Source organism: Cataglyphis hispanica, chromosome 14 (genome assembly GCF_021464435.1).
Source record: "Cataglyphis hispanica isolate Lineage 1 chromosome 14, ULB_Chis1_1.0, whole genome shotgun sequence".
NCBI classification, from domain to species: Eukaryota; Metazoa; Arthropoda; class Insecta; order Hymenoptera; family Formicidae; genus Cataglyphis; species Cataglyphis hispanica.
In genome coordinates, this window is record NC_065967.1 from 6006710 (window position 1) to 6034035 (window position 27326).

The 27326-nt window shown below is 31.1% G+C and overlaps 3 protein-coding genes across 6 annotated transcripts; 2 read left to right on the forward strand and 1 right to left on the reverse strand.

The window, feature by feature from the left end:
* Positions 1–76: 76 nt before the first annotated feature.
* On the reverse strand, positions 77–3221 carry LOC126854788 (TBC1 domain family member 22B). Its single transcript, XM_050601849.1, has 8 exons — positions 2840–3221; positions 2172–2349; positions 1553–2091; positions 1345–1475; positions 1001–1255; positions 682–931; positions 375–598; positions 77–275 (listed from the first exon to the last, which is right to left on the reverse strand). Exons 2-8 carry the CDS (start codon positions 2252–2254, stop codon positions 129–131), a joined length of 1629 nt encoding a protein of 542 aa, XP_050457806.1. The 5' UTR covers positions 2255–2349; positions 2840–3221; the 3' UTR covers positions 77–128.
* A 3192-nt stretch (positions 3222–6413) lies between these two features.
* LOC126854786 (tetratricopeptide repeat protein 39B-like) lies at positions 6414–13263 on the forward strand. Its single transcript, XM_050601846.1, has 11 exons — positions 6414–6703; positions 9265–9318; positions 9433–9461; positions 9561–9741; positions 9860–9992; positions 10601–10733; positions 10805–10904; positions 10987–11052; positions 11124–11845; positions 12061–12294; positions 12392–13263. Exons 2-11 carry the CDS (start codon positions 9292–9294, stop codon positions 12588–12590), a joined length of 1824 nt encoding a protein of 607 aa, XP_050457803.1. The 5' UTR covers positions 6414–6703; positions 9265–9291; the 3' UTR covers positions 12591–13263.
* Positions 13264–13765: 502 nt separating this feature from the next.
* LOC126854778 (tuftelin-interacting protein 11) lies at positions 13766–18329 on the forward strand. 4 transcript variants are annotated; one of them, XM_050601827.1, is made up of 8 exons: positions 13766–14070; positions 14200–14437; positions 14553–14730; positions 14805–15757; positions 15998–16194; positions 16271–16699; positions 17017–17174; positions 17281–18329. In XM_050601827.1, exons 1-8 carry the CDS (start codon positions 13962–13964, stop codon positions 17527–17529), a joined length of 2511 nt encoding a protein of 836 aa, XP_050457784.1. In that variant the 5' UTR covers positions 13766–13961; the 3' UTR covers positions 17530–18329. The 4 variants fall into 4 exon arrangements, with proteins under 4 accessions (XP_050457784.1, XP_050457785.1, XP_050457786.1 ...); XM_050601828.1 differs by having other exon boundaries at positions 14227–14437; XM_050601829.1 differs by having other exon boundaries at positions 14227–14437; positions 14558–14730.
* The last annotated feature ends 8997 nt before the right edge of the window (positions 18330–27326 follow it).

Here is a 27326-nt window from a genome sequence, read left to right on the forward strand (position 1 = left end):
TCACAGTATACATAGCGACATAGAGACGGAAGAAGAGAGCCGGCACGTTAACACAATATTACCGACTCCTCATAGTTTGGCCACTATATTCATAATAACATTAACCAAAATTCGTTAACTGAAAATGGTCACCTAGCCGTAGTATCGTGAGCTTGCAGGTGATTTGGCGCGTCGGCGAATGCGTATTTTAATTTGTACGCTTCGGCTACCAACATGCCGATTTCCGAATCCGTCCAGTTTTGCGTAGGCAGGTTTTGTAGCATTAACATCAGCCCCTACGATCATTAAAGTTAAGTCAATTAAGCGTACAACAATGCACAAGTTTTAAATATAAAATTACATACGACGGTAAAGTAAATTGAGAAATAAATTACTTGAAAATCAGGTTGCAGGAGTAAATGTCGTCTCCAAAGTAGGAGAAAGGCCGCGCACACGTAGAGCTGAAACGATGCGAATCTATCAGACTCTGCCAGATAAGTATCCCACAATCGAATGGTACAGTGAAGCGGGATTTCTCTGGTCAGTAAATTGTTCATCCACCGAAAAGAGAACTGTAGATAATCCACTCCATGCTGATGTAAATGTTGATGCAACGGTGCTAAATGCGATAATGATCACAGTAAAGAAAAAAAATGCGAATATTTGATATAAAAAATATTATTTAACATAAGAAATATTCACCATCGATTCTCTGTATCAGTTCCTTCAGTTGATTTACTTTGTGCTGAATTCCCAATTGAGCAAATATATAATTGTCTTGTATACCATCTAAGAATTTTGACAGACACCAGAAGCTGTCTGCTTCGATGATATCGCGCTGTTCTTTCGACAGCGATGCTACGTCATAATTTTCTAGATCCTGCCAAGCCTGCACTGGTAGCGCCTCTTGCAAGAAGACCAAGAAGAAGGGCGTCACAAGATCATTCATACCCTATAACAACGATCGAATCAGTTCTAGTTTTTTATAGCCTAATACAATAAATGGTTTGATATAAAATACCTGAACATAACCAGATGCAGGATGTCTAATTGCCCAAATGTACAATATCCTTTCAAATATCAGTTGCACTGTCGTCTGCTGGAATAGCGAGATGAGCGGTGACATTCTAGGAATATCAATGTGAATCTGACGATATGTATCTTGAAAGCCCTCGTCCCGTTCGACATCGTAATACTGCTTGACCAGATTCCAATAGTCTAGCCGTTTGCGCTCCAATACGTGTTGCCTACGTTCCATATTAGCTGGCAAATATTCCTACAATGTTATGAATACGGTCGCTTATTGCTTCGCCGTAGCGCTCCTCGGTCTCGATAGTGTACAGCTCGATTACCTTCGCTACTTACAGACAACAACCTCCAAGTGACGGAACGTAATTTGGCAGGCACACCCGACCACGACAAGTGCCTTAATTCATCCAAATTCAAAACGGTCGATTCCAAAAGTAATTGAAACTTATCCACTTTACTTTCACCATCTAAACAGATTCATAAGCGATTTGTAAATCCTGTATCTTAAGAATTGCTGCTGAATATGTAACAAATGGATTCACACCTTGCTCCTTCGAAGGTATAAAAAATTTGTTGGGAGCATTTGTTTGCCTCAATGGTTGTGGTCTACCAGGGAATTGTGTTGGTTTGTGCTGAGGTGATACGCCATACTTCAGATCTATGTTCTCACTGGGATGCTGGCTATTATTCACTTGTAACTGCAGATTTGCATTGCGTAAATGTAGCGGCTGCACAGCTAATCTCTGAAGAGCCTCTGCTTTTTTCTCTTCAGGAATAATTTCCTGTTGAACTACTTTCGCATTTGCCTGTAGCAGCTGTGAACACTTATTGCTAGATCTGTGATTGTTGATGACACTAAGAGCTGCTGACTGGCTGACTTTCTTCGATATCTTTACATCCGAGACTGTGCAGAATTCATCATCTCCCGAATCCCATGCATCATCTACGCTCTCCTGAAAATCTTGAAAAGAAGTGGAGCCTCCGCCTGTACTACCACTACTATTAGCAATATTAGTCAGATTGCTAGATCCAATCGCTGTGGAATTGAACTTATGGTGTCTAATGTCCTGCTTCAGGCTTGGCCTTCAAGTAAATTGAACAGTGACTTAATAAATATATATAATTTCAAATACACAGAAAATAAAATCTGAGAAAATATATACCTTCCTGGCACAGCACGTGTATTCTTCTTCCAGAAAGACTGATGGGTCGAAAGGGTTTGATGATGGTAGCCTTGATTTTCCATAATGAAAATCAGGTTAACTAGCACCAGGTAATTTGTCAACACAGTTATTATAGTGTAAGTTGCTCTTCATACCCTCAAGTGTAAACACTAAAAATCTATAAAAACGAAAAATTTTTCTTTGTCCTTGCAGTATTATATTGTAACCAACACTGTCGTGGCACAAATATACGCATCACAAAGAGATGTGTAATCAAGAAAGATAATAGAAAATTGTGTTGTAAACAAAATTATAACAACTAATATTTCAGCAGGAGCTTGAAATCTATAGATATTATATTTTTATCGAATATAAGAATTGTCAAATATTAGAATATATTTTCTTATCAGATTGAACGTATATGATTGATATGATAGGACACGCAATATCACGAGCAATGCCTAAACAATAATGAAAGAGCGAGGAAGGAAGAATACAATGGAAAAAAGTGCGGACTCTTCAAAATAACAAACGTATGATCCTAACATATGATTTCCCGGAACTCGGCGCACGACAATCATATATCAAGTACAATTCCAACACGCGACAATGTGCTCTCACATGCCATGGGCTCTATTCCTATAATTATAAATTACACACAAACGCACTTTGCGAACGGACAGAAGTACACACGTCCACGCAGCGGAAATCTGTCGTTGACTGTTTTTGCGGCCGAGAAGGTTATGTTGCGTAAGCTCGCGACGGTGGCGGAGAGAAACCGTGTGGTCGTTTAGAAGACGAGAAAGAGAGGATGCCTCGCCTACATCGTTCGCTAAACACGGCGCGATCGAACCTCCTCCGATCTCGGGAGTTTCTCCGGACGTGTTGTCAGTCGGTATCCCGTACGACGCGGCCTCGCGACGATGACGTCGTCGTCGTCGTCGTCGAAGTGAATTTTTTTTGTCCTCTCTCTCTCTCTCTCTCTCTCGTCGTCACGATAGATCGCGATTTTGACGCGCGCGATTAACGCGCCTCTTTGGAGGACGCACCGCGAAAACGCCCTTCGGAGCCACGATCGGTGACTTTGGCTCTCGTCGCGTCGCGCGGGCGAGCAATTTTGACGTATGACCATCTGACATCTGACGCGAGCGCTGCTCGCTACCGCGAATCGCTATCTCGGCTCTCTCGGATAATCGCGATACATCCTCTTATATTTTTTTACGCGTAAAATTACAAATAAACATATATATTTTAGAGAATTAGAGGAGGAGAAGGAAGAGTAGAAGGAGCTAATTGTGAGAAAAGACGAAGGATGCAGTAAAAAAAGACGTATAATATATCAATTTATTATTACTCATCTTTGCATTTTTTGTCTTTTTCTCGCATTGTATAATTCTGTTACGAATAAATATAGAAATGATCTCAGTTGGATGAAATTTAGACGCATTCAAGATTGTAGCGCGTCTTAAATCGCTGATTAAGAGATATATTATTTGTATACATATTTTGTATTCTGTATATTTTCATTGCAGTATCGCTTCTCGTGAATCATATATCCTTAAGCGAATTTTTTACAGATAACACGTACATTTCGTGTCAAGCAATAATAAAATAATTATATGTTACATATATATGTATACATCTTGTATACGGTGAGAATTTTCCATTCTTGCTCAAGGTCAACTTGAGATTTCCACGAACAGTGACTTGAAAGAGAAGCTTCCATCTACTATAATATGTGATTATATAAAATAACTGTAATAAGAAAAATTATTTATTTTAATCCTTAATTTTCTTTTTCGAGAATTTCAGGAAAATTCGTGACAGTTTATATATTGCATGATTTAACAAATATTTAAAATGCAAAAACAATCAGGATATTAAAGGAGCAAAACAATATAATTATAACACTGGCATATTCTGCAAAATTGCTCTGTCAAAACTGCAATTATTAATGTTTTGTAAATGTACTGTATCTTTTTAAACGAATTTATGCATTTAAAATTAATTACCTACAATATACGAAAGAGATTATACGCCGTTACGTAATTCAATCTTGTTCAGTCAAAATCATATGGTCTCTCCACTTGAAGTCCGATTACAGTTTAAATGAATTCCTTAAACATCAATTATTGAATGTATAAAAACCTCTTTCTATATATTATTTTTAGCAAAAAACTTAATACTCACATTAACATTTTATAGTCTTATTTATCAGATAGATAGATTTAATTTTATAAGCGCAGGGATTTTCATTGAAATCTTCTGTTTTATTCATTTTTTTTGGCAGCAGAAAGAATTATAATAAATATAATCCGTATATATTAAAACTTTTTGTTTCGAATTATAAATCATTGTATAACAAATTTATTGTTGCAAAAAAATGAGATACCTGTCTTCGGTCTAACAATCTTTTTTACTTACATAGAATATTCTTGAAGCTATAATTTTAATATTAACAATGAGTGTGCTGTTAGTTTAAAATAAATATGTGTTATTATCAGGTAGCAAAAGTAGCTATTTTGATGTCAAATTAAATTCAAAAGGATGTTAAAATGACTGCTTTTGCTAATACCTGGGTTGTTAGCATATTCTTTATATAATTCTCTCTAAATGCGCTCGACTTAATTTATTTGTATTTTTCTGAGAATAATTCGTGGAATATCAGAGATAAAATTCCATCTTGATATCTTCATCTTAATGACGGAAGATGACTTCTTGATTGATTTCTTGTTATTCTCTTATTGCTGGTTTTTTATATTTGATTATATATAATTATGTATAATTATGATACGCAAAGTCAATTCAATCTGATGTAAGGTCATTTGTGAGAGAATTTAGAAGAAAAATATTTGTCATTTATAGATATTCATAATGGAATATTTTTATATAAACGTTAGAAATATATATTTAATATATAAGGGAAATAATTATTTTTAAGAAAAAAATATATAATTATTTTTTGTGTATATAATTTTTTAAACATTTATTTGTTTGTTTTTGTTTACATTAATTGATTCATTTCATTAGTCTGTACATAAAAGTATTACAGTAAGATTATCGAAAACTAAATATTTTTTATATAGAGATATTTTATATTTCATATCGAAATATCAGATTAAAGATATAAAGATAAATCGAAAAATACTTAATGAAAAAATATTTTATTATAGTGTTTTATTTGTATTTATAGTGAAAAGGTCTCAAGAAAGGCTATAAAAATATGCAATAAAAAGTAGGAGATTACGTTTAAAAAAATAAAGTTGACTTTGAAATGTCCTCAATACCTCCACTCATAAAATAAATCGTTTCCACTATATGATGTCCCCCTTTGCATTGAACGTGTGGCTATAAACAATTTTTTTCATGTGTCTTCAAATTTTGCTAATAATTAAATCGATCATTTTCTACGAATCACTTTTGTATATATATATATATATATATATATATATATATATATATATATATATATATATTAAATTTATGATATTTTATGATATGTTACGATTATTTGATATCGTATATCATCTTTTTTTTCAGATATGATATTGTATTCAAGAAGTAAAAAATATGAATTATTTTTTTTATATTATGTATCTCGTAACAATCCGAATTAATTACAAAGATTTTTTGTAGATTCGAATAAAATTCTATTGTTGACAATAAAAGGTTAATCACAATCAAAAAAATCAGTTTTTAATTCCATGCATGTTCAATAAATGTCATCAGCATTTACATATTTAAAAAGTGATTTTGGACGAGAAAAGAAAGTAGAAAAAAACATTATTATTTTTTTTTAAATATAATCAGATCTAATCTAATAATGCTGTGAAAACTCCTTAATATTTTTCCAGCAAGAAACGTACATGAACACGATATCATATGATTAGCTGTCAAATAGAAAAATTTTAGGATCTTTAAAAATTCTCTATTTAATAGCCAATTGCGTGACATTGTTATTCATCTGTTTTTTCTTGCTGGAGAGCTTCCATTTTACGCGATTCTGGTGCTCGCACCAGTGATTTTTTATTATTTACGAAAATGTGAACCACGTGAGAGCCACCGACGAGAGTCGGTGCTCGCTCTCTCTCTCTCTCTCTCTCTCTCTCTCTCTCTCTCTCTCTCTCTCTCTCTCTCTCTCTCTTTCTCTTTCCCATCGGTCGCCGCTCGGCATTTTCCGGCGCTATTCGATAATCGGCCGGCTTCACGCGGGTAGATTATAAGGGTGAGGTGAGCATGGAATCGCGTTTACGTCAGTTCACGCCGAGCTTTCGCGCGTGTGGGTCGCGACCGTAAATCGTCGAGTCTGTCGCGCGTTTTCGCAGTGCCTGCGCGAAGCCTTGTTGTTCAATCGAAAAAAACGCATTGCGTGTGCACATAGCAATCCTCTGATGACGTTCACTACGCAGAGTCGCATGACGAAAGGATTTGCTGCTGATATACATTTTGCCTAGCGTGTTCTACGGCGACGATCGATCGTAGAAGCGTTCACCTGCATCTAACGCCTAACTCTCCCAGAGTGTTTTAACGAGGCACGCATTGCGCTCTATTTACAAATGAATTATTGATGAAAATTGATCTGCGCGCGTTTCTATACGCATTTATCTCGTTGAGAAATAAAATCGCGCTATAAAATTGCTGAAAAGATTTAAGAATATGTGATATCGTTCGTAGCTACGCATCGCTTAACATGTGTTATCTCGTGAGATTTTGTAATATTTTGATGTAGATTGATTAATGTAACGTCATCAAATTTACTTTTTAACGATTTAATATCGTTGCCCGAAAATAATATTGCGCAAAATGTTATATATTTATATATTTTTTGCCATGCCTATTTTATGTGAATCATACATGGAAATAGGTTCATTTTATTTACATTATCTATTTAAAATACTTTATTTTTCATAATACATACATTTTTTTATCATCATACATACATAATAGCGCAATATGACTTGACATCTTTTTTTTCCTAAGGCTATGTAATTAATACTAAAATACTTTGCACAAGAGAAAGAGGTAAAACAAAGAATTAAAAAAAATTGCTGATAATTTCTTATGAAACATACTATTGTGAAAAATAAATTTTTTAATTTTCTGAGAGATAACATTAAAATTTTTCAAGTCTTTATTTTTCTGCTATATCCTTTATAAAAGAAACTGTATGATCAATCGAATTGTTGTCATTTCTTGCCATGCACACCAAAACCGAAAAAAATTTATTTTTTAATCTTTTGTATTAAAGCACGAATTTTTATTTTAATAATTATTTGAACACTGAAATGGAAATTATTGCTAATACATAAGTAAATTTAGGATCCACTTTTCCGCAAAATATGTTACTAATCGCGCGATTTATTTTTCATCCTGTATAATACTCTTTAGAAAGATGCACACACATTCGTTGTAATCTTATCACATCAAAGCTCGAGGGACTAATCGTTTTAATCGTATCGCAAAGTGTACTTTAAAAATCGTAGATAAAAGACAGTTGGTGGAATACATATGCAAATTTTGCCGATCGCTCTACAAACGATCTACGCATCGCGCAGAATCGCACGAAAATTTCGCGAGCGCGCATGCGCGCTTTCTCCATTCCCCTCTGAGCGCGGATTTGGGAAATGTAGGTCTCTTCTAGCCTTTTATACTTTCTTTCTGGCAGTCTACTTTCCTCGGCACTGAAATCACTGCTCGTGCTTTTCAATCCGTGTCCGTCGCAGTTCGTCTCTCTTTCTCTTTCGCTCGTAGAAAATCAGTTTTTCGCGAAGAAGAAATCTCCCGATTTGAATTTAAAGCTCCTGATATTATTGCGCGCGATATTTCCATGATTGTGTGTGTATTTGCTTACGAGACTTCCTACTTGTAAATAAACAAACAAAATCAGGTTTCCGTAAACTTCTGTACATTTTTATTCGGAGAAGTTTTTCGAATTTTGAAAACATACTTTTTTGAATAAAGATGAAATATAAAATAATTTATTAAACGTCACATTTTTGTCTATAAAAAGTTTGTTTTACTGTTTTTGAAAAATTATGATTTATAAAAGATTTTATGTATAAGAAAAATTTATAAGATAATTTTCTGATCCCCTTGTTACATTTGTGTTTTGCTACGAGTTTCTTGCTCCCCGGCATTTAAATGGCTTCGCAACCCATCCACAGCAAAGTGGAGTTAATAAATAAAATTGACGAGAGAATAGCAGGAAATGAGAAAGTTAAAATATTTATTCCATTATATTCCATGCTGGAATTAAAATAAAAGTTTGATTTTTTAAATTATTTTTGAGGCTCGTTACTGTAACAATTTTTGTAGCAACAAATACAAAATGCCAAATAGATACGATACGAGATTCATTTAAAAATACCTCGAACGGATAATATTGTAGATTAAAATTATCTTAAAATATTTTAGATTAAAAAAATATATTTTAAATTAAAAATATAAAAGATGTATATAAAGAATATATATAAAGAATTTTATATATAAAAATTTATATGTATAAATTTATTACATATTTATATATGATGTATATAAAGAAATATAAAAAATGCTAGATAAGATTTAATAGTGTTTATTTAAAAATGCTCACTTAAGCTTGCAAAATTGTGATGTAAGAGCAATTCTTGATATATTCGATATTTTCTTTATGATTTATCATAATCATTATTTCTATCAATTATTGCTTACTCATTATCAGATAAGTTTTTGCATCAATCATTCTACGACGAAGTAATCCGTTTACGTCAAAGTAATATAACTCTATACATATAAACGCTGCGTTTGGGAAAAAATTCTTTCGCATGCGAAGAAAATTTGCTTATATTAGCTATAAAAAATTATACTATTAATAGGATTGCGAAGTTTAAACTTGAATCGAGTCAATTATAAATTATTTATTTACAGCTCAATAATTTTAATATATATATATATATATATATATATATATATATATATATATATAATTTAATGCGTAGAAATTATATAAATAGAAAAATATATATTAAAATTAAGCTATCTTTATAATATATATATATATATATATATATATATATATATATATATATATATATATTATTTATTATTTTTACAGAACCAGTTGCCTAACATAAAATAAAAAATGTCAGACATTGAAGGTGATGATGAGGTTGGTTGAAAGAATATACAATATATTTTCATATTTGCTCTTTACGTAATTGTTTTATTCTTATATATATTCTCATATATATGTATTTAATATGTATCTTGTGTTTTTTTTCAGTTTCAAGATGCTCAGGAATCATTACCACAGTGCGTATATACATTTGCATTTTATTATTTTATGTAAATGCATTTTTTGTACTTTATAATTGTTTGTTCTTTTTTTACTTAAGTCATTTCTTGCTTCAGACTCACTTCTATGGATTTGGATACAGCGATAATGGAGGCGAAAAAATCGATACATTGTTTTTTCAATAATGACTTCGATGAGGCGAGGAAAATTTTAGAGCCATGGGCGGACAGCAGCATGTATCACTCTTTGGGGACTAGCGTATTCGCATTTTTAGAAGCAATTCTTACGTTTGAACAAGTACTGATTATATCCATTACGTTCTTTCCGTTACGCTTTGAGCACTATTTTTATTTATCCAACTTAGAGAATCGCGAGAAATCTCTTTCTTTAACAACATATCGTGTGCAATACGTAGAAACATATCGAGAAGGCGTCGGAGATATTGAAGCAATGCATGAGCGTATGTTCCAAACACCGAAAACACACCACTATCACGCAGAATATCGGAAAAATAGTGAAGAAGGTCAACTATGATTCTTACACAAATGGTAACGTGTGTTGTATTTGTGTATATGTAATGCAGCATGCGCCAAGACCCTTGATCCTTTTGTAATGAATATTAAGATCATATAGTATATTATTAACTTTATAATTACAATTCTTTCAATAACAAGTATTTGAATAATACATTTTTAACAAGAACTTCAATAACTTCAATTTGATTCCTTCTTGCAATGAATTATAAATATCAAGAATATAATATCATTAGTTTTATTTATAACTCTTTCAATGACAAGTAATTTAAATAACAAATTTCTTTAAGAATTTCAATAACAAGGATCTTTATCAACTGATAACATGCGACTGTTAGTCTTTCAATCGTGAACAAGTGTAATAATTTAAAATGTTAATATAATTTCTGCTACTATGAGTTTTTTGTTACCAATAGTATTATTAAAAATGATTGCGTATTATAGAAATTAATTAGAAATTTTTAATAATAATTAGAGAAATTAATTAAGAATTAATATTAATATTAACTTCAGAAGACACAATCTCGTAAATTAATTTGGATGGTATCATGTCAAACGGCTTTCTTATATCCAAAACACAGTAATGCATGAAAGGAATAACCGAGAATTTATTAACTTTACAGAGGAAGTGCATGCGGAACTCTGTTATGCCGAGTCGCTTCTCCTCAAATCGATGCTCACTTTTGTAGAAGATGAGACTTTGGTCAGCTTTGTCAAGGCGGGATTGAAAATTCGTACCTGTTTTCTGTCATACAAGTAAATAAGTTGCATTACATTTGGCACTATCTCTTTGGCATTTTTCACGATGATTATTTATTTGTGTGTAGGGAATGCATGATGATCTTGAACAATCGCAAATGGGGAAACGATATTCACAAAGTGCATTTCGAAAGTGGCGTTCGTATGGGTATCGGTGCATTCAACTTGGTACATATGGTGTACAGTTTCACCTTTGCTATAAATAAATCTTATCGCAGATATACATTTTTTTAATTCTGTCTCGTTCCAGATGATATCGTTGTTACCGGCGCGAATTATTAAGCTATTAGAATTTATCGGATTCTCCGGCGATAAGGTGATTAGAAACATTCAAAAATGATACGTGGTGCGTAAAATTTTATTTATCAACTGGATTATTATTTACAGGCCTACGGTCTAGCGGAATTAAAAGCGGGTTATAATGAGAGGAGAGGTCTGCGACAAATCTTATGCGTTATGACTTTGTTGTCTTACAATCTGATCGTCACTTTTGTACTGAGTCACTCGGATGGCGATTTAGAATGGTGCGATCAAGTTTTGCAGCAGGAGCTGAGCCTTTATCCGAATGGCGTATGGTTCCTGTTCTTCAAGGGAAGACTAGAGCTCACGCGGGGCAACTTCGAAGAGTGCATAGACTGGTATATCAAATCGTGGAAAAGTCAAAATGTATGGTCGCAGTTCCATCATCTCTGTTATTGGGAATTGATGTGGGCGCATTGCTCACTGCAGCAATGGAATAAAGCGGTCATATATGCTACGATGCTGATGAACGAGTCTAATTGGTCACGCACTATCTACCTGTACCAGAAGGCTGCGATTTTGCTTATGCAAAACCCGTCGAACGGGAGCGAAGAGAAACAACAGATTGATAACCTGATGATGCAGGCACCAACCTACAAGCAGCGCATTGCCGGCAAGTCGCTACCGATGGAGAAATTTGTGATCAAGAAGACGGAGCGTTATTTTGCGCAAAAGAAAAATCTAGTCTTGCCTATATTTGAGCTTATGTATGTATGGAATTTCTTCAGGATAATAGGCAAGCGGCAAGATTTGATATTGAATATATTCAAAAGGATAGAGGAGACGGAGAGAGAACTCAAAACAGCCTCGTGAGTTTTTTAAATGATTCTAATCTTTGTTTTACTTTATTATTATATGAGCATAATAGGTGGCTTGGAATGAGAAAAAATATTAGAGCTAAAAAATAGCAATTATTTTAAATGAATTTGATTATTTGCTTTACGATCATTTTAAATAAAAATGCAAAAACTATGAAAAGTTTTGCTAATTCTTTTTTTATATATATGACATCTTGTGTACGCAGGAAAAATGAATTCCACGCGGACAACGAAGCGCTTCTATTACTGTTGAAAGGCGTTTGTCTGCGACAAATGCAACATCGTTTACAATCGGAGGAGTGTTTGCGACGTGTTTTACAATTGGAGAAATCAGTCAAGGAGGACACGTACTTATTTCCCTATGCTACCGTAGAATTAGCTTTATTAGCTCAAGATCAAGGCGATACTCAGTTAGCTATAGGTTTTTTAGAAGATGCTAAGTAAGTCTACATCTCATAAGTTATTGTATGATATCATTAAATTTGTCGGTTTTTATGAGAAGTTAATTGAATTAAAATTGCATTTAAATTTTTCTAGGAAAAATTACACGGGCTACTTATTAGAATCTAGATTACACTTCAGAATACATTCGGATCTAATGATATTGACTGGCAAGAAGACTAATAATTACACGATGAAGAAGCACGAGAATCATCAGCAAGCGGACATTACTGCCAATAATAGTGTCATTATCGCGGGTCCAAGTGCTGATGATTCTATCGACATTAAATTATAGAAGCGTTGTATAAAGAGAGAAAGAGCATATACACAATCGAAAATCTATTTATTTTTAAATAGTAAAAGTAAAATAACGTTCCTTTACATATCTTTTTAAGCGATATAAATATTGCATATATTGTACGTATGACGAGGACTCTTTCATGAAGACAAACCAGTAAGTTTGCAATTTCCCCTTGATATCGATTGAAGGCCTCGGTATAACTATCATCTGGTTTTGTTATCTATATAAAGTCTGAAGGTTTTGCCAGGATTTATTCGGGAGTTGAGTACATTTTATAGCATGCCCGATATTAAGGCATAAATTATTTTCTTCCACAAGAGTAACGATGAAATATGGAAAAGTAATATTTTGTAGTGATTATAACATTGATACATAAATTCTATCTTCTGTGAGAAAAATAAAAAGAATAAGGTATATACAATATATATATAACATTCTCATCGCGGAATTTTGCGTGAGGATATATTTTCTAGCGCGATTAATATATAGAGTATATATTATATATGTATAAATTATTTTCTTTTTTAGAAGATTAGCAAGAGAGTGTGATCTGTGATTGTTCTACTGTGTGTGGCGAAAGCTTATTATAAATAAAATGTTACGAAAAAGATTTGTATATATGCAAAGGATTATGTAAAAAACGTAATAAAATGAATGAAGAATGATATTTTTTTTTTATATATTCTTATTTATATGTAACATATCACACACATGTATAATATAGTTTATTCTTGCTAATCTTGAACAATATCTTTAAAATATCGAGAATCTTTGATTATATTTAATTTCCATATTCCAGAAAATTTAATTATTAATATTAATTATAATTATTAATTAATAATATTAATATTAACATTCCAAAAAAAAATAATATAAAGCTCATCAGCAGATCTATTTTTTAACGCATACATTATAATAATAATTATAATGTATATATAATATATAATATGTAATATATAACAAATAATATGTAGTATATAATAATAAAATTAATATTATTATTATATTACTTTGTATTACAGATTTCTGTTACAGATATTTTATCAACATAACATAAAACAGTACCAAAAACCAGTGGGTAACTTATTATGTTACTCACTGAGAAGTCTAGTGGATGGCTACATAGTTTATATAAATGTAAAAGCATTACATATATATGTGCTCTTCATCTTCACATAGTTCCTTCATAAATGTTAGGATTAGTTAGAATTCTGATTCTATTTAACGTTTTTTAATAATACGATTGGTCAGATCCTGGTAGAGGATTGTATCATTGTGTAGTCTTTTTTAAGAGTGACAGAGTTATATTATTATATAAAAATAAATAAAATAGTGCATTGTGTAACAAAATAATCATAAGACAAGATGTCTGAAGATGAAGTAGAAAGCTTTGAAATTACTGATTATGATTTAGACAACGAATTTAACATTAATCGTCCTCGACGCAAGCTTTCGAAGAAGCAACAAATGCTAGGTATGATATATATGTTAAAAATATTATTAAAATTGCTTTACTAAAAGGGAGATTAAATGAACCGAGAATTGAAGTTTAATGACAGTATGAAAATTATATACTTAATATATATCTATGTATAATTTGTAGTAACAATGTTCTCCGATTTGAACATAGGAATATGGGCAGATGACAGCGATGAAGATGAATTATCTGCTAGACCATCTTTCAAGACTTACAACAAGGGTCCCAAAAATTATACAGCGCCAGTTAATTTTGTTGCTGGTGGTATCCAACAAGCAGGAAAACCAAAAGAGGAAGATAATGATGACAAGGAAGATGAAGAAGAGACAAGAGAATCTCAAACAAAACATTACAGTGATTCCAGGTAAGTCTTAATATACGATAGCACTTCTAGTATAGATATTTTACTTGTATTTTTTTAATATAAATTTATATTTATATTAATAAAATATCTTTAATATAAATTTATATTTTGTTAGCTCAGAAGAGGAAAGACCAAGTAATATGAAATCACGTCCATCTTTCTCTTTGAAATTAGACAGCGACATTGCAGGTTTGCGTAAAAAACGCAACCAAGTAAATCCATTATTAATGAAAGGTGGAATGGGTAGTTGGGAAGTACATACAAAGGGTATTGGTGCTAAATTGTTATTACAGGTATTTTTTAAACAATAATTTATATAAATTCCAAAAAAACATAATATGGTAATAAAAGGTATTTTTTTATTTAGATGGGATTTGAACCTGGCAAAGGTTTAGGTAAACAGCTACAAGGAATAAGCACTCCAGTAGAAGCGCATCTCAGAAAGGGAAGAGGTGCTATTGGTGCTTATGGTCCAGAAAAGGTACCAAAAATTCCAGAAAAAAAGAAAGAGGAGGATGGAGAAGAAACAAAAGAGTCTAAAATATCTCAATGGCGAAAGGGCGATAACAGTAATAAAAAAAAAGTTAGATATTGTTATAGAAGTGTGGATCAAGTTTTGGAAGATGGAAAGTTGAAACCTAACAGAAAGCTCCCAATATCTAGTGATATAAGTAGAGTTAAAGTTATCGATATGACAGGGCCAGAGCAGAGAATTCTTAGCGGGTATCATGCGATAGCTGGTGGTCAGCAATGCCCTGATGAGAGTATACCTACATCTGATAAAAAATCTAAGGAGAATTTTGCTTTGCCCGAATTGCAGCATAATTTAAATTTACTTGTGGATATGTGTGAGCAGGATATAATACAAAACGATCGACGAATGAGACATTTAAGTGACAGAGTAATTGCTTTAGAAGCGGAAAATAAGAATTTATCGAAAGTCGTCGATCAACATGGCCAATCAATTAATACCTTAGAGAATGTGCTCGAGATTGTGGGTAGGTTAATGAATGAAACGAATGAATTGTCTCTGCAAGAAATTGCGGAAGCTTTTAAAAATTTACAAAACAATTATTATGAAGAGTACAAAATGTACGAACTTAACGAATTGGCTAGTAGTTTTGTCGCGCCAAAAATAAAAGATTGCTTGCTCAGTTGGAATCCACTCTTGCAACCAAAACAACCAAACAAATTATTTGAACAGTGGAAGTGTATTTTGGAGAATGGAATTAGTAATACTACACTTCAAACACGGACTATGCAGCCATACGATCAATTAGTGTGGAACGCGTGGATGCCATCGATTAGAGGAGCCATACAGTGAGTTATTTTATTATTTAATAAACTTTAATTATATGATAATATGAAAAAAAAAATTGTAAGCCATTTGTAAATACATATTTCTAAATTTATATATATAAATATATAAATTTATATATTTCTATCCATATTTCTATCTTTTTCTTGAATCATTATGAGTGCATTTAAATATACAAACAAATAATTCTTTACAAACAAATGTATCTCTTTTCTAATATCTTTTATTTATAAATGAATTAGGCAGTGGACGTGTAGACAGCCTGACCCTCTGATTGAACTAATAGAACATTGGATGCCGTTATTGCCCAACTGGATCTTAGAAAATATATTAGATGTATTAGTTTTACCAAAATTGACATTGGAGGTGGAGGAATGGAATCCTCTTACAGATACTGTACCCATCCATACATGGATTCATCCTTGGTTGCCATTATTACGTAAGTATACATATTTTATTCATATTTGTATGTACAATTATACAGGTAAATAATAATCGTTTTTTATGTAAATTAGGAAATCGTTTGGATACTTCAATTTATCCAATAATACGCAGAAAGCTTGGATCTGCATTAGGAAGTTGGCATCCATCGGATAGATCCGCTAGATTAATGTTGCAACCTTGGGCAGAAGTATTTACCAAGGGAGATATGGAAGCGTTTTTAGTCAAAAACATTGTACCAAAATTACAAACAGCTTTAACACAATTTGTCATATATCCACATCAACAACATATGGATCCATGGAATTCGGTGTACGAGTGGAAGGAATTGATTCCTGTTCATATCATGGCAGGACTACTCAATAAATTTTTTTTTCCAAAGTGGTTGCAAACTTTGGCACTGTGGCTCGATCATTCGCCGAATTATGATCAAATTATAAACTGGTTTATGGGTTGGAAAAGCATATTAAGCGATAAGTTACTGGCGGAACCAACAATAAAAGGTTTGTTGGTAATTATCTAATAAATTTACATCTCATGGATCATTTTGATTTTTGCATATTTATATAGACTTCGAAATCGGGAAAAACTGTCTCATAATTTAAAATGCATGTAATTTAAATTTTTTAATATACATGAAAATTAAAACAATTTGTTAGCTATAAATTTTTGTACATGAGTTTCACTTCTTCTTTCTTTATATCGTATCCTTCATTTGTAGATATGTACACATTGTACTATTAAACTTAATTCATTTTTGTTTCTCACGCACAATTGCTATTTATTAAAGTATATCATGAGACATAAATATGATTTACAGATTATTTCAACAAGGCAATGGACATGATAGAGAGGACTGCCAGCGCATCACAAAATCATCAACCTGGCGTGTTGGAGCATATATCATATTTAGCGAGCTTAGAAAGAACTCAATCGACAATACCGCCAATGCCATCAGTCGCGCAGCCGAGGATGGAGGTTAGAAATATATACTTATTATGTGATTAAATTAATTATATTAATAAATTACGTAGTTAAATCATTCTATTATTATTAAATATTGTGTGTATTTCACTTTCCACAGAGATTCGCAGAGGCAGGACAAACAGTAGCACAAAATTCGAAAAGTTTCAAAGATATTGTACAAGAAAAATGTGAAAAAAGAGGTATATTATTTATGAAAATACCAAATAGATATAAAGAAGGCAAACAAGTATACAAAGTGGGCAACATTCAGGCGTATATCGATGGTAATTTGTTGTTTGTTTCTCATAATGGTACGAATTGGATACCAACGCCTTTAAATGCCTTGCTAGATATGTCCGAACTTTAAGATAATAGATTTGATGTAATATAATAAAATTATGGGTTTAAATATATGTATTTGGGTGTAAATATTTCCAATATATATGTATGTATGTTTACATTATATATATATATATATATATATATATATATATATATATATATATATTTTGGAGAAATTAATCATTACATTATTATTTTATTTATATTGATTCACATATTCGTGATGTATACTTAAGTCTAATTGTACTGCGATTGTGTTTTACTTTTGTGTGTGTGACGCTGCCACAAAGATTTTACTAGAATACATAATAACAGTACATAACAATAATTATAAGATTATATAATATTTTGACACATACATATTTTTTACTTAGTTTTTTATGTTAAAGAATCAACTATTTTATATGAAATTATGAGATATATTTCAATATTAAACGTCATCAAATAATTTTTTTTGCCATGTATATATTATCGACTTCTGTTCAAAGAATTGTACGCGTGTGTGGGCGTCCCTGTTTATCCCACTGCTGAAGCGAAGCGTAGCTTTGAAACTTCTCGATATGGAAAGTTGCAAGCGACTCCCGCGGAATATACAGGGTAGACCGAAAAATATACATGAGAAAAGATCGTTTGATAAAATTTGAAATTTACTCTTGCTTTAAGAAATGCTTTCCAATGTAGCTTTATATTAAATTTAATTAAAATCATATAAGTTGAATAAATTCTTGATTAAAGATAATCGCGATAAAAGAAATAGATTTAATACATGTATATTTTATTATAGGCTCAATCAAAACCATATTTCTATTAAATGTTGAATATTGATCGAAAAAAGATATTTGTTCCTATATAATTTACCCAACTACTTAATTTAATAAATTAAGATTTTATATATATGTTAAGGATATATAATATTTTATTTAAATATATTTTACATGTAAATTATATGTATGCAAAAAAATATAAAAAATAAGAAAATATATCGCGCATATTGTTTAAAAATATAATGTAACATTTAGATCAAGGAATATACTTATTTTTTATCGAGATTAAATAAAATCGGGATAAGAAAAGAAAGTTAAAATTTATCTGACTAAATAAATAATTTAATAATCATGAGCTAAAAATATAATCGGCTTTTATATCGTAATCTTTTTATTTAATATTATCGGACTCTTTAAATAAAACTGGAAAAAGAAGCTCGCGGCGCCAATGGATATATGAGGACACCGACGCGACGCTACTCTTAGCTGCTCAGAGTGGTCCTGCAAAAGAGGCTAGACGTCTCTCTCGCCTACACGCCTAGCAGATCCCGTCGGGTGTCGAGAGCGCATTTGCATCAGATCGGAGTGTCCCTGCCTAGTAAATGTGCGGCTGCAACTACGTCCGAACGGTCCTTGCACTCTCGTGAATATGCGAGTACTGGTTCAAGGCGTCAAGAGACGCCGATCGACACATCAAGATATATGTTTCATAAATGTGTAGCATTATATATATTATTTTATAAAAATTATTCTTACTGTATCGAATTAATCTTTTTTTTTTATAAAAAAATTAGAATGTGTATTTTTTATGAAAATAATTATATATTATTTTTATAAAAATAATTAATATATTATTTTTAAAAATTATTATTTTTAAAATAATAAATTTATATTATATATATTATATTATATTATATTATATTATATTATATTATATTATATTATATTATATTATATTATATTATATTATATTATATTATATTATATTATATTATTTTAAAATTTATTATTTTATAAAATAATAAATATATTATTTTATAAAATATAATATATATATATATATATATATATATATATATATACATATAGAAATTAAAATAATAATTATTATAATAATTATTATTAATAAAAATTAATTATTAATTATTATATTATAATAATAATAAATAATATATATAGAATTTTTATAAAAATAATATATATAGAAAATGTATATTTTATTTTTCTATAAAAAAATTTATATAAAATAATATTGCTTTAATTAATAACGTTCGATAATTTGTTTACAATTTTTCGCGACTTCTATGGGCGAGACAATTGTTTAATTTTCGCGCACGATTATTATCACGCTACATGATTACAGTATCAAATAGCGAGCACGATTTGGTTTATGTATATGATCGCATTTCCAGCATCGAGAATAAGTGTGGGATGCGTCGTTGTGTATGTTATCTTTTCTACATCATTTTAATTACAATAATTCGCAAAATAAGTGCTCAAAAGTATATGGGATGGTAAATTGCGTAAATTATTCTTCGAAAATTGACGCTTCGAATGAACAATAATGTACGCACACTCGCATTTTAACGTAAAACACGATCGAGTACCATAAGACATTCCAATCCCACGCAAATTGCTGTCTCTAAGTCCATGCATAAAACGCCAAGTAGCCTGGCAAGAACACGGCGATAGTTTTAACGTTTGATGTGCAAAACGATACACGCGATCGCATTTTACGATATTTTTCCGAAATCCTTGGCATCTGTACGTAGACTTGTCATCAGGAATGTGTCATAACGTCTGATACAATAACACATATTTAAAATGTATTGTATTAAGATATTGCACCATAACTATTGATTAAAAAATTGAAAACTGCTTTTGTATTGGCAATATTTAATTTAATATTGTTGTACGAGTTGTTATACATATTGTTCATCTTATAAATAATTTTTTACATATGTAAAGTAAATGTCTTAGATGCCCAAAACTGTCACAATTTTGGATCACACCATCATAACATATTAGATTATGTATAGAATTTCGTTCCAATTTACGTCACTGATTATGGAACGTTCCAAGTTTTAGTTTTTCTTATAAATGTAAAATTACTCATTAGAGACTTACTGATATCTAATCTGTGAAAAGGAGGAGATTGTACTTCCTTATTTGCATTCGAGTCGGAGTACCTAAGTCGTTGGTACTAGTTCAATTCGCGGCACATTACGCAATTTACAATCTCCGTATTTTTCTCCAGCGGTGCGAAATGATCGATTAAATTTGCGCAAGCGTCCAAACAAATTCGACGTGTGATTTACACATTTGCAGGATTAGATATTCCAAGGAATACACATGCCCGTACGGGCTTAACCCATTACCGGCCATGAGACCGTGGGCGTCGAATAAAGATTCTCTCGAGACGCGTTTACGTTTTACGCTACATTGTGAGGAGATACAAAAGAATGTTAATACGCGAGTGCGGTATACCGCTATATGTGCTATTTATAAATGATCAGCCTCGTGACAGGTATGTGTCACATTTTTAAATGGACAAGTTATTTTCGTTTGTTCGCGCTCTTCACGTCGACTCAGACTTTACTTTCATCCGGAAACTTGAAACTAAATTATTATCTGAACTATTTATTTACGTCACTGGATATTTTAAAATGAAACGATTTCATTAACTCTGGCACTGCGATTTAATAATGGTTCGTGATTATTTTTTTCGAAAAAATGATAACGGAAAATGTTAAGATATTAAATAAAAAGATGTTAAATAGATAATAATAATTTTTTAAATTTTCGGATTATATGAATATTTATTATTTTACAAAATTTTATATATATATATATATATATATATATATATATATATGAGAGAGAGAGAGAGAGAGAGAAGTTTGCAAAATTTCTAAAAATAAAAAAGAGGATTAAATTAAAATCAAAGCTAAAATAAAAATAAAAATTAATTAAAATTAAATTAATTAAATAGAAATATACATATTAATAATTGATGTATTATTTCTATTAGTTATGAACTGATCTTTGTCTGTTTTTGACAGGTAACTTGTTCATTATTCTCAATCGTTATCGCTATAGAAAATATTGACATGTTTTTGCTTACGTTTTAATCTTTTATAATAAACATTATTCTTATCTATTTTGAAATGGCGTGAATTGATTCATTAAAAATATCTAATAATGACGAGATTAGAAATTACACTGTTACTGATTTGATTTTGCAAGTCAAATTTCTTCGCTTTTATTTTTGTTATACTTATGAGGATAAATTCGATTGAATACACGATTTTAGAAGAAGAAATAAACGTTAAAGAAGAGAATAAAAAAAAAATCATTGCACGTAGAACATAAAAATAACATGAAGAAATGCGGAAATTACTTTTCGGTCTCGTAAACCACTACTTGAGAGAATTAATGGGCAATTCAGAAGAAAAATCGAGATTATTATCATGGATGAAAAAGGGATATATATATATATATATATATATGTCTCTGTAGATCGGCAAGAAATTTAACGCGGCTAAAACGCAATGCGCGCGATATAATCCAAGCTTGCTTTTACCACGCGATCGTTACCTATCTTCTACCTCTATCTACCTCTCTCGACTCTCTTTTCACATTATCCGGAGGGCCTCCCAGGTTGCAAGTGCAGCCGTAATGCGTGGAACTTATATCGTTGCATGGGCGCGCGCTTTTATGCGCGAATCGCTCGGAATAGTCAGGAATGGGTCATGATTTGTAAGACACAGACACAACTGCTTTATATCACGCCAGCATCGAAGATCGATAATATGGATTATGAATTCTTATAAGTGTATTCGTAAACAAAAAAATATTAAAATAAATAAAAATAATAAGGTTCTGTATATGTCAATGACAATGAAAAATGGGCTAATAAGAGCCGACGCGGGTTATAGACGCGAATAAAAATTCCTAATAATCTTATTAAGTATTATTTATTAATTGAATAGACGTTTCGATCTACTTTGAATCATCTTCAATAAAAGAAAATATATATATATATATATATATATATATATATATATATATATATATATATACAGGGTGTCCTAGACCACCCGTACACCTATTTTCTTTCAAAAACTAAGCATTTTAGAGAAAAACATTTTAAATAAAAATTGTATGGTTTTGAGGGGAACATAAGATGGTGTCATTGGTTTGACCTTGGATGGCATCGGTAAGGTCAAGTCAAGGACACCTTTAATTTTTCAAATGGAACCCTCAATTTTATTGCATATTCTTGTAGCTTATCTCGAGAGCTTTTCAAAACATTATAATATAAAGTATTTTTTCATTAAAAATTTTTTGAGTTATTTTGTATCTTAGTCTGACATATTTTAATATAAAATATTTCGAAAATTATTTAGTTTTCGATAATTATTTTCGTAATACTTTTATGTACAGGATAATAAGATAAATCAAATGGTGTACAGAAAATAATTGTTTTTTAAAAAAAAGTAAGCAATTATTTGCAATATATTTTTTTATAACAATTATTTATTTTTTTTTACACCATTTGATTCATCTTATTATTCTGTACATAAAAGTATTACGATACAATTACCGAACACTAAATAATTTTTGAGATATTTTATATTTTATACTAAAATATGTCAGATTAAGATACAAAATAACTTAAAAAATTCTAAATGAAAAAATATTTTATTATAGTGTTTTGGGAAGCTCTCGACGTAAGCTATACGAATATAAAAAATAATAATAACGCAATAAAAAATAGAGGATTCCATTTAAGAAATTAAAGGTGTCCTTGACTTGACCTTAATGATGCCATCCAAGGTCAAACCAATGACATCGTCTTATGTTCCCCTCAAAATCATACAATTTTTGTTCAAAATGTTTTTCTATAAAATGTTTAGTTTTTGAAAGAAAAGGGGTGTAGGACATCCTGTATATATATATATATATATATATATATATATATATATATATATATCTTCAATATATATAACTTCAGTAACTGTATATATATCTTCAGTAACTGTATATATATCTTCAGTAATGAATTAATAATGAATAATTGAAGACACATATTCCATCCACATATAAAAACAAAAAAATAAAGAATACTTTCTCTTTCACTTTTTATAGTAATAAATAATATTATACAAAAACTATAATTTTTATTATTTATACACATAATAATAATATATATGTTATTATACAATATAAATTATATATTAATTATTATATTTATATATAATAATTATACATAAAAATTATATAAAAAAATGATATATTTTGTTAAATATAAATAGCACGTTTATTATTCTTTTAAAGAAGCAATATGTATTCTAAAAAAGTAATACTATAACATATACATATATAATGTTTCGGAGAAAAGCAATTAGCTTAGAGTGAAACTTTTCCTTTCGACCATTTATAGTTTGTTTTTACGTCGGACCCTCTCAAATACGTTTTCGTCGCTTTCTCCTGATCCTCTTAAGCGTGTCAAATCTTAAAATGACTTCGTGAAACGGCTTCTTCTCTCGCCCACGCGTCACGTTCTAAACTCCTCTCCAAACACGTTGTCGGCGACCGTACTTCTCATCCTGCAATGCAAGCCTCAACGAATCTCCCTGTCTCATTCGGATATCGTGATTCCACGGTGATGACGCGCGAGAAAGAAAATCGCCTTGACGAGCGCGAACGAAAAGAGCACCCGGTGTATGGAGCGCCTGACAGGTGTGACTCGTGTATACTTATGCGAATAATCTGAGACTCGCTCTGAGACTGACAGGTGCGTGCGCCTGCGTCGAGGGTGATAAGTGATAAGAAAAACTTCATGAATTATTTTCTCTCTCTCGCGTATGATTATTTCATTTTTTACACGTGGTATGAACCTTCGTAGATTTCACCCGAGGTACGTACAGTATCATATCCGCGAATAGAAAACCTCTCCTGGATCACGATGGAATTTCTCGCGTCGTCAGACACCGACGGACGTTTAGTTTAACTGTGCTTACCGTTAACGAGAGAAATTGATCTTCTTCTCTTCTCTTAGCGCGCTATCACGTCTCTCCGACAGTGCCTGCATTTGTTCTCGTTCGCCAACTGTTATTGTCAGACTTTTATTACGGATACTTACAATGAGATATAATTATCGAAGGGTATATTGTCTACATGAATAATTTCATTCAAAACAAAGGTGAGAATCTACCTGTTTGCATCAAATTTTTTTTTTCCTCCGAAAGTATTGTTAGAAATGATTACCAAACCGCAATCATCAAAATTATCGGGATCCTACTGTTATTTGCTCTTGTACTCTAATCAAGTATACAGTCCTCTCTAATCAAGAATTCGCTTTCGACTGACGAGCGCGCTCGCCGTTTCCCTAATTTTCTCTCAAAATCTTTCGCGAATTTAAAACCCGGACGGAGTAATTTCATCATTTTCTGACGCACGCTGCGTCGCCACGCATTCCTCCTTCTCGATTAAAGGGCCGCAGAGAATCATCCGCAACTAGACGGCTCCAGACTCGCCCTCCCTTCTAGGCGAGGCAATTTCTCGTGAATGCGGCGGAATGAGAAAACAAACGTTTGTTAGAGGAACGTATTCCACATGCGGTCGTTCTTGAAATAGGAAAATGATGAAATTACTCCGTCCGGGTTTTAAATTCGCGAAAGATTTTGAGAGAAAATTAGGGAAACGGCGAGCGCGCTCGTCAGTCGAAAGCGAATTCTTGATTAGAGAGGACTGTATACTTGATTAGAGTACAAGAGCAAATAACAGTAGGATCCCGATAATTTTGATGATTGCGGTTTGGTAATCATTTCTAACAATACTTTCGGAGGAAAAAAAAAAATTTGATGCAAACAGGTAGATGAGTAATGACATCTGGTCGGCAAAGGGCGGGGCCAACAGGTCCCACGCGATCTCCTCTCCTGGTGCTTGACTGCACTGCAGCAGAGGCTGCACGTATGGACCTTCGACTCGTTTCTACCCGCTTAAGCATTCGCGTACACGCGATTTAAAATGATCAGTGTCATCGGCTTTTATCAAGAGAGCTCGACATCTTAAGAATGTTCTGGATGTACAATAAAGTAGCAAAAAATTGTCAGAAATTAAAGAGAGAACATGTTTCTTACGTTCATACTGTTTGAAAAATTCAAAAAATAAATTCGCGTAATGAAAAAAATTAAAGTATCACAAAATAATATGGATTTTGACGTCTTCGTAAAAGAAAGTAGTTGTAATTAATATTTTTCCTAATTTATGGCAAGAACTTTTGATCGTCAATATCCTCTGAAATCAACTGCAAAAAACAATGAAAAACGAGTAATTTGCAGAAAGAGAAAAAGAGACAGATAATCTTTTTTTACAATTTTTAGAAAATAACTTTTAAACGAATTAGTGGAGCTAAATCAAGTTTTGCACAACTATTTATTAGAATTTCCTTAATATATGTGAAAATTTTTATTTTATTGGTAATATTTTTTCTTTGTCAAATTTGTCAATAAGTGCTACAATAGGCGATTTTCCATAAGAATCAATAGTAACTTTAAATTTAAATAACTTCCAAACCGTTAAGAGAATTATGCTTAGTTTTTACACAAATATTCAGAAGAAATAGTAGAACAATCTATGCAATTTTAATGCTTTTGTTAGTATTTTGATATATATCACATACATCCTTAATGATTCATACGTGGGCTCACATTCTAAAAATAATAATTCTTTCAAAATATATACAGAATGTTCCGATGATGATTTGAATTACGCAGTCGAAAAATTTGGCTTTTTAATATATATTGCCAAATTGTGATCTATACAAATTTTTATGTTAATTTAACATAATATGCATATGTTAAACGTGACACTAATAATGTGTTAATATTTCAACACAAAATGAACGCAAACTTTATGGTAATTTGGAAATTTTGTGTTTAAAAACTATTTTTAATAATAAAATTAACTTGGGAAAATGATTATTGACGGTCTCTAATCACTTTCCTTTCTATTATAGAATAAAATCAACATTTTTTTTTCTGTAAATTTTAACAGATAAATCCTGTCACTAATAATACGGAACACATTTATTATGTAAAATTAAAAACATGTGCACATTGTATTATTTTTCAATTGTTTTAACATTTGAGTTTAATTAATATTATTTATAAATACATAAATATGTTAAATTTCTAACATAAAAATTTTAATAATACATATATTAATAAATATAATATCTTTATTTATAAATATCTTTTGATATAATAATATAATTGATCTCATATATTAATTATATATATATATATATATATATATATATATATATATATATGTATAATTAATATATGACATTAATTATATTATTATATCAAAATAAAAGTTTATATTATATATATATATATATATATATATATATATATATTATTAAACAAATGTATATGTATGTATAATTATTAAGAAGCCCCCAAAAATTTAAATCGATCGTGTTTATCTGGCATCTAAATATATGATGTTTGCATACATGCGAAGCCCCGCTGATTGTAATGCTTCATATGAGGTCCTTGACCCCAATATCGACTGTGACACGTGCGACATGCCTAATCTGTACTCTCATTATTTGACAATTTTCTACACGTGCAGTGGATGCTTCTCCATTATAGTATGATCCATATTTACTATTTCTTTTTTTCATCACCCAATCGCAGTTTTTCTCAGATATTGTCTATATCTAATATTATAATTTTCCCCGCAAGTTCTTTGGAGAACTTTGTGGTTGGTGATGATCTTTTTTGACATTCCTTTGAAGGACTTCCACTATTAGGACGTGCGTATTGATATGTGATTCGTAAGTACATTTTTAATTTATTAACCATCTATTTGACACACTCATTTTGTAATTATTGAAGAGGGTTCAAACGAGGATCGAAAAGTTTAGATAGAATTAATAGAATTACTTTAGTTTTATTAGAACTTCCAAAATTTGTATTTTTTTACAAATTAAATATGTACATGTACATCCACATTTGTTCCATAAACATTTGTATATTTT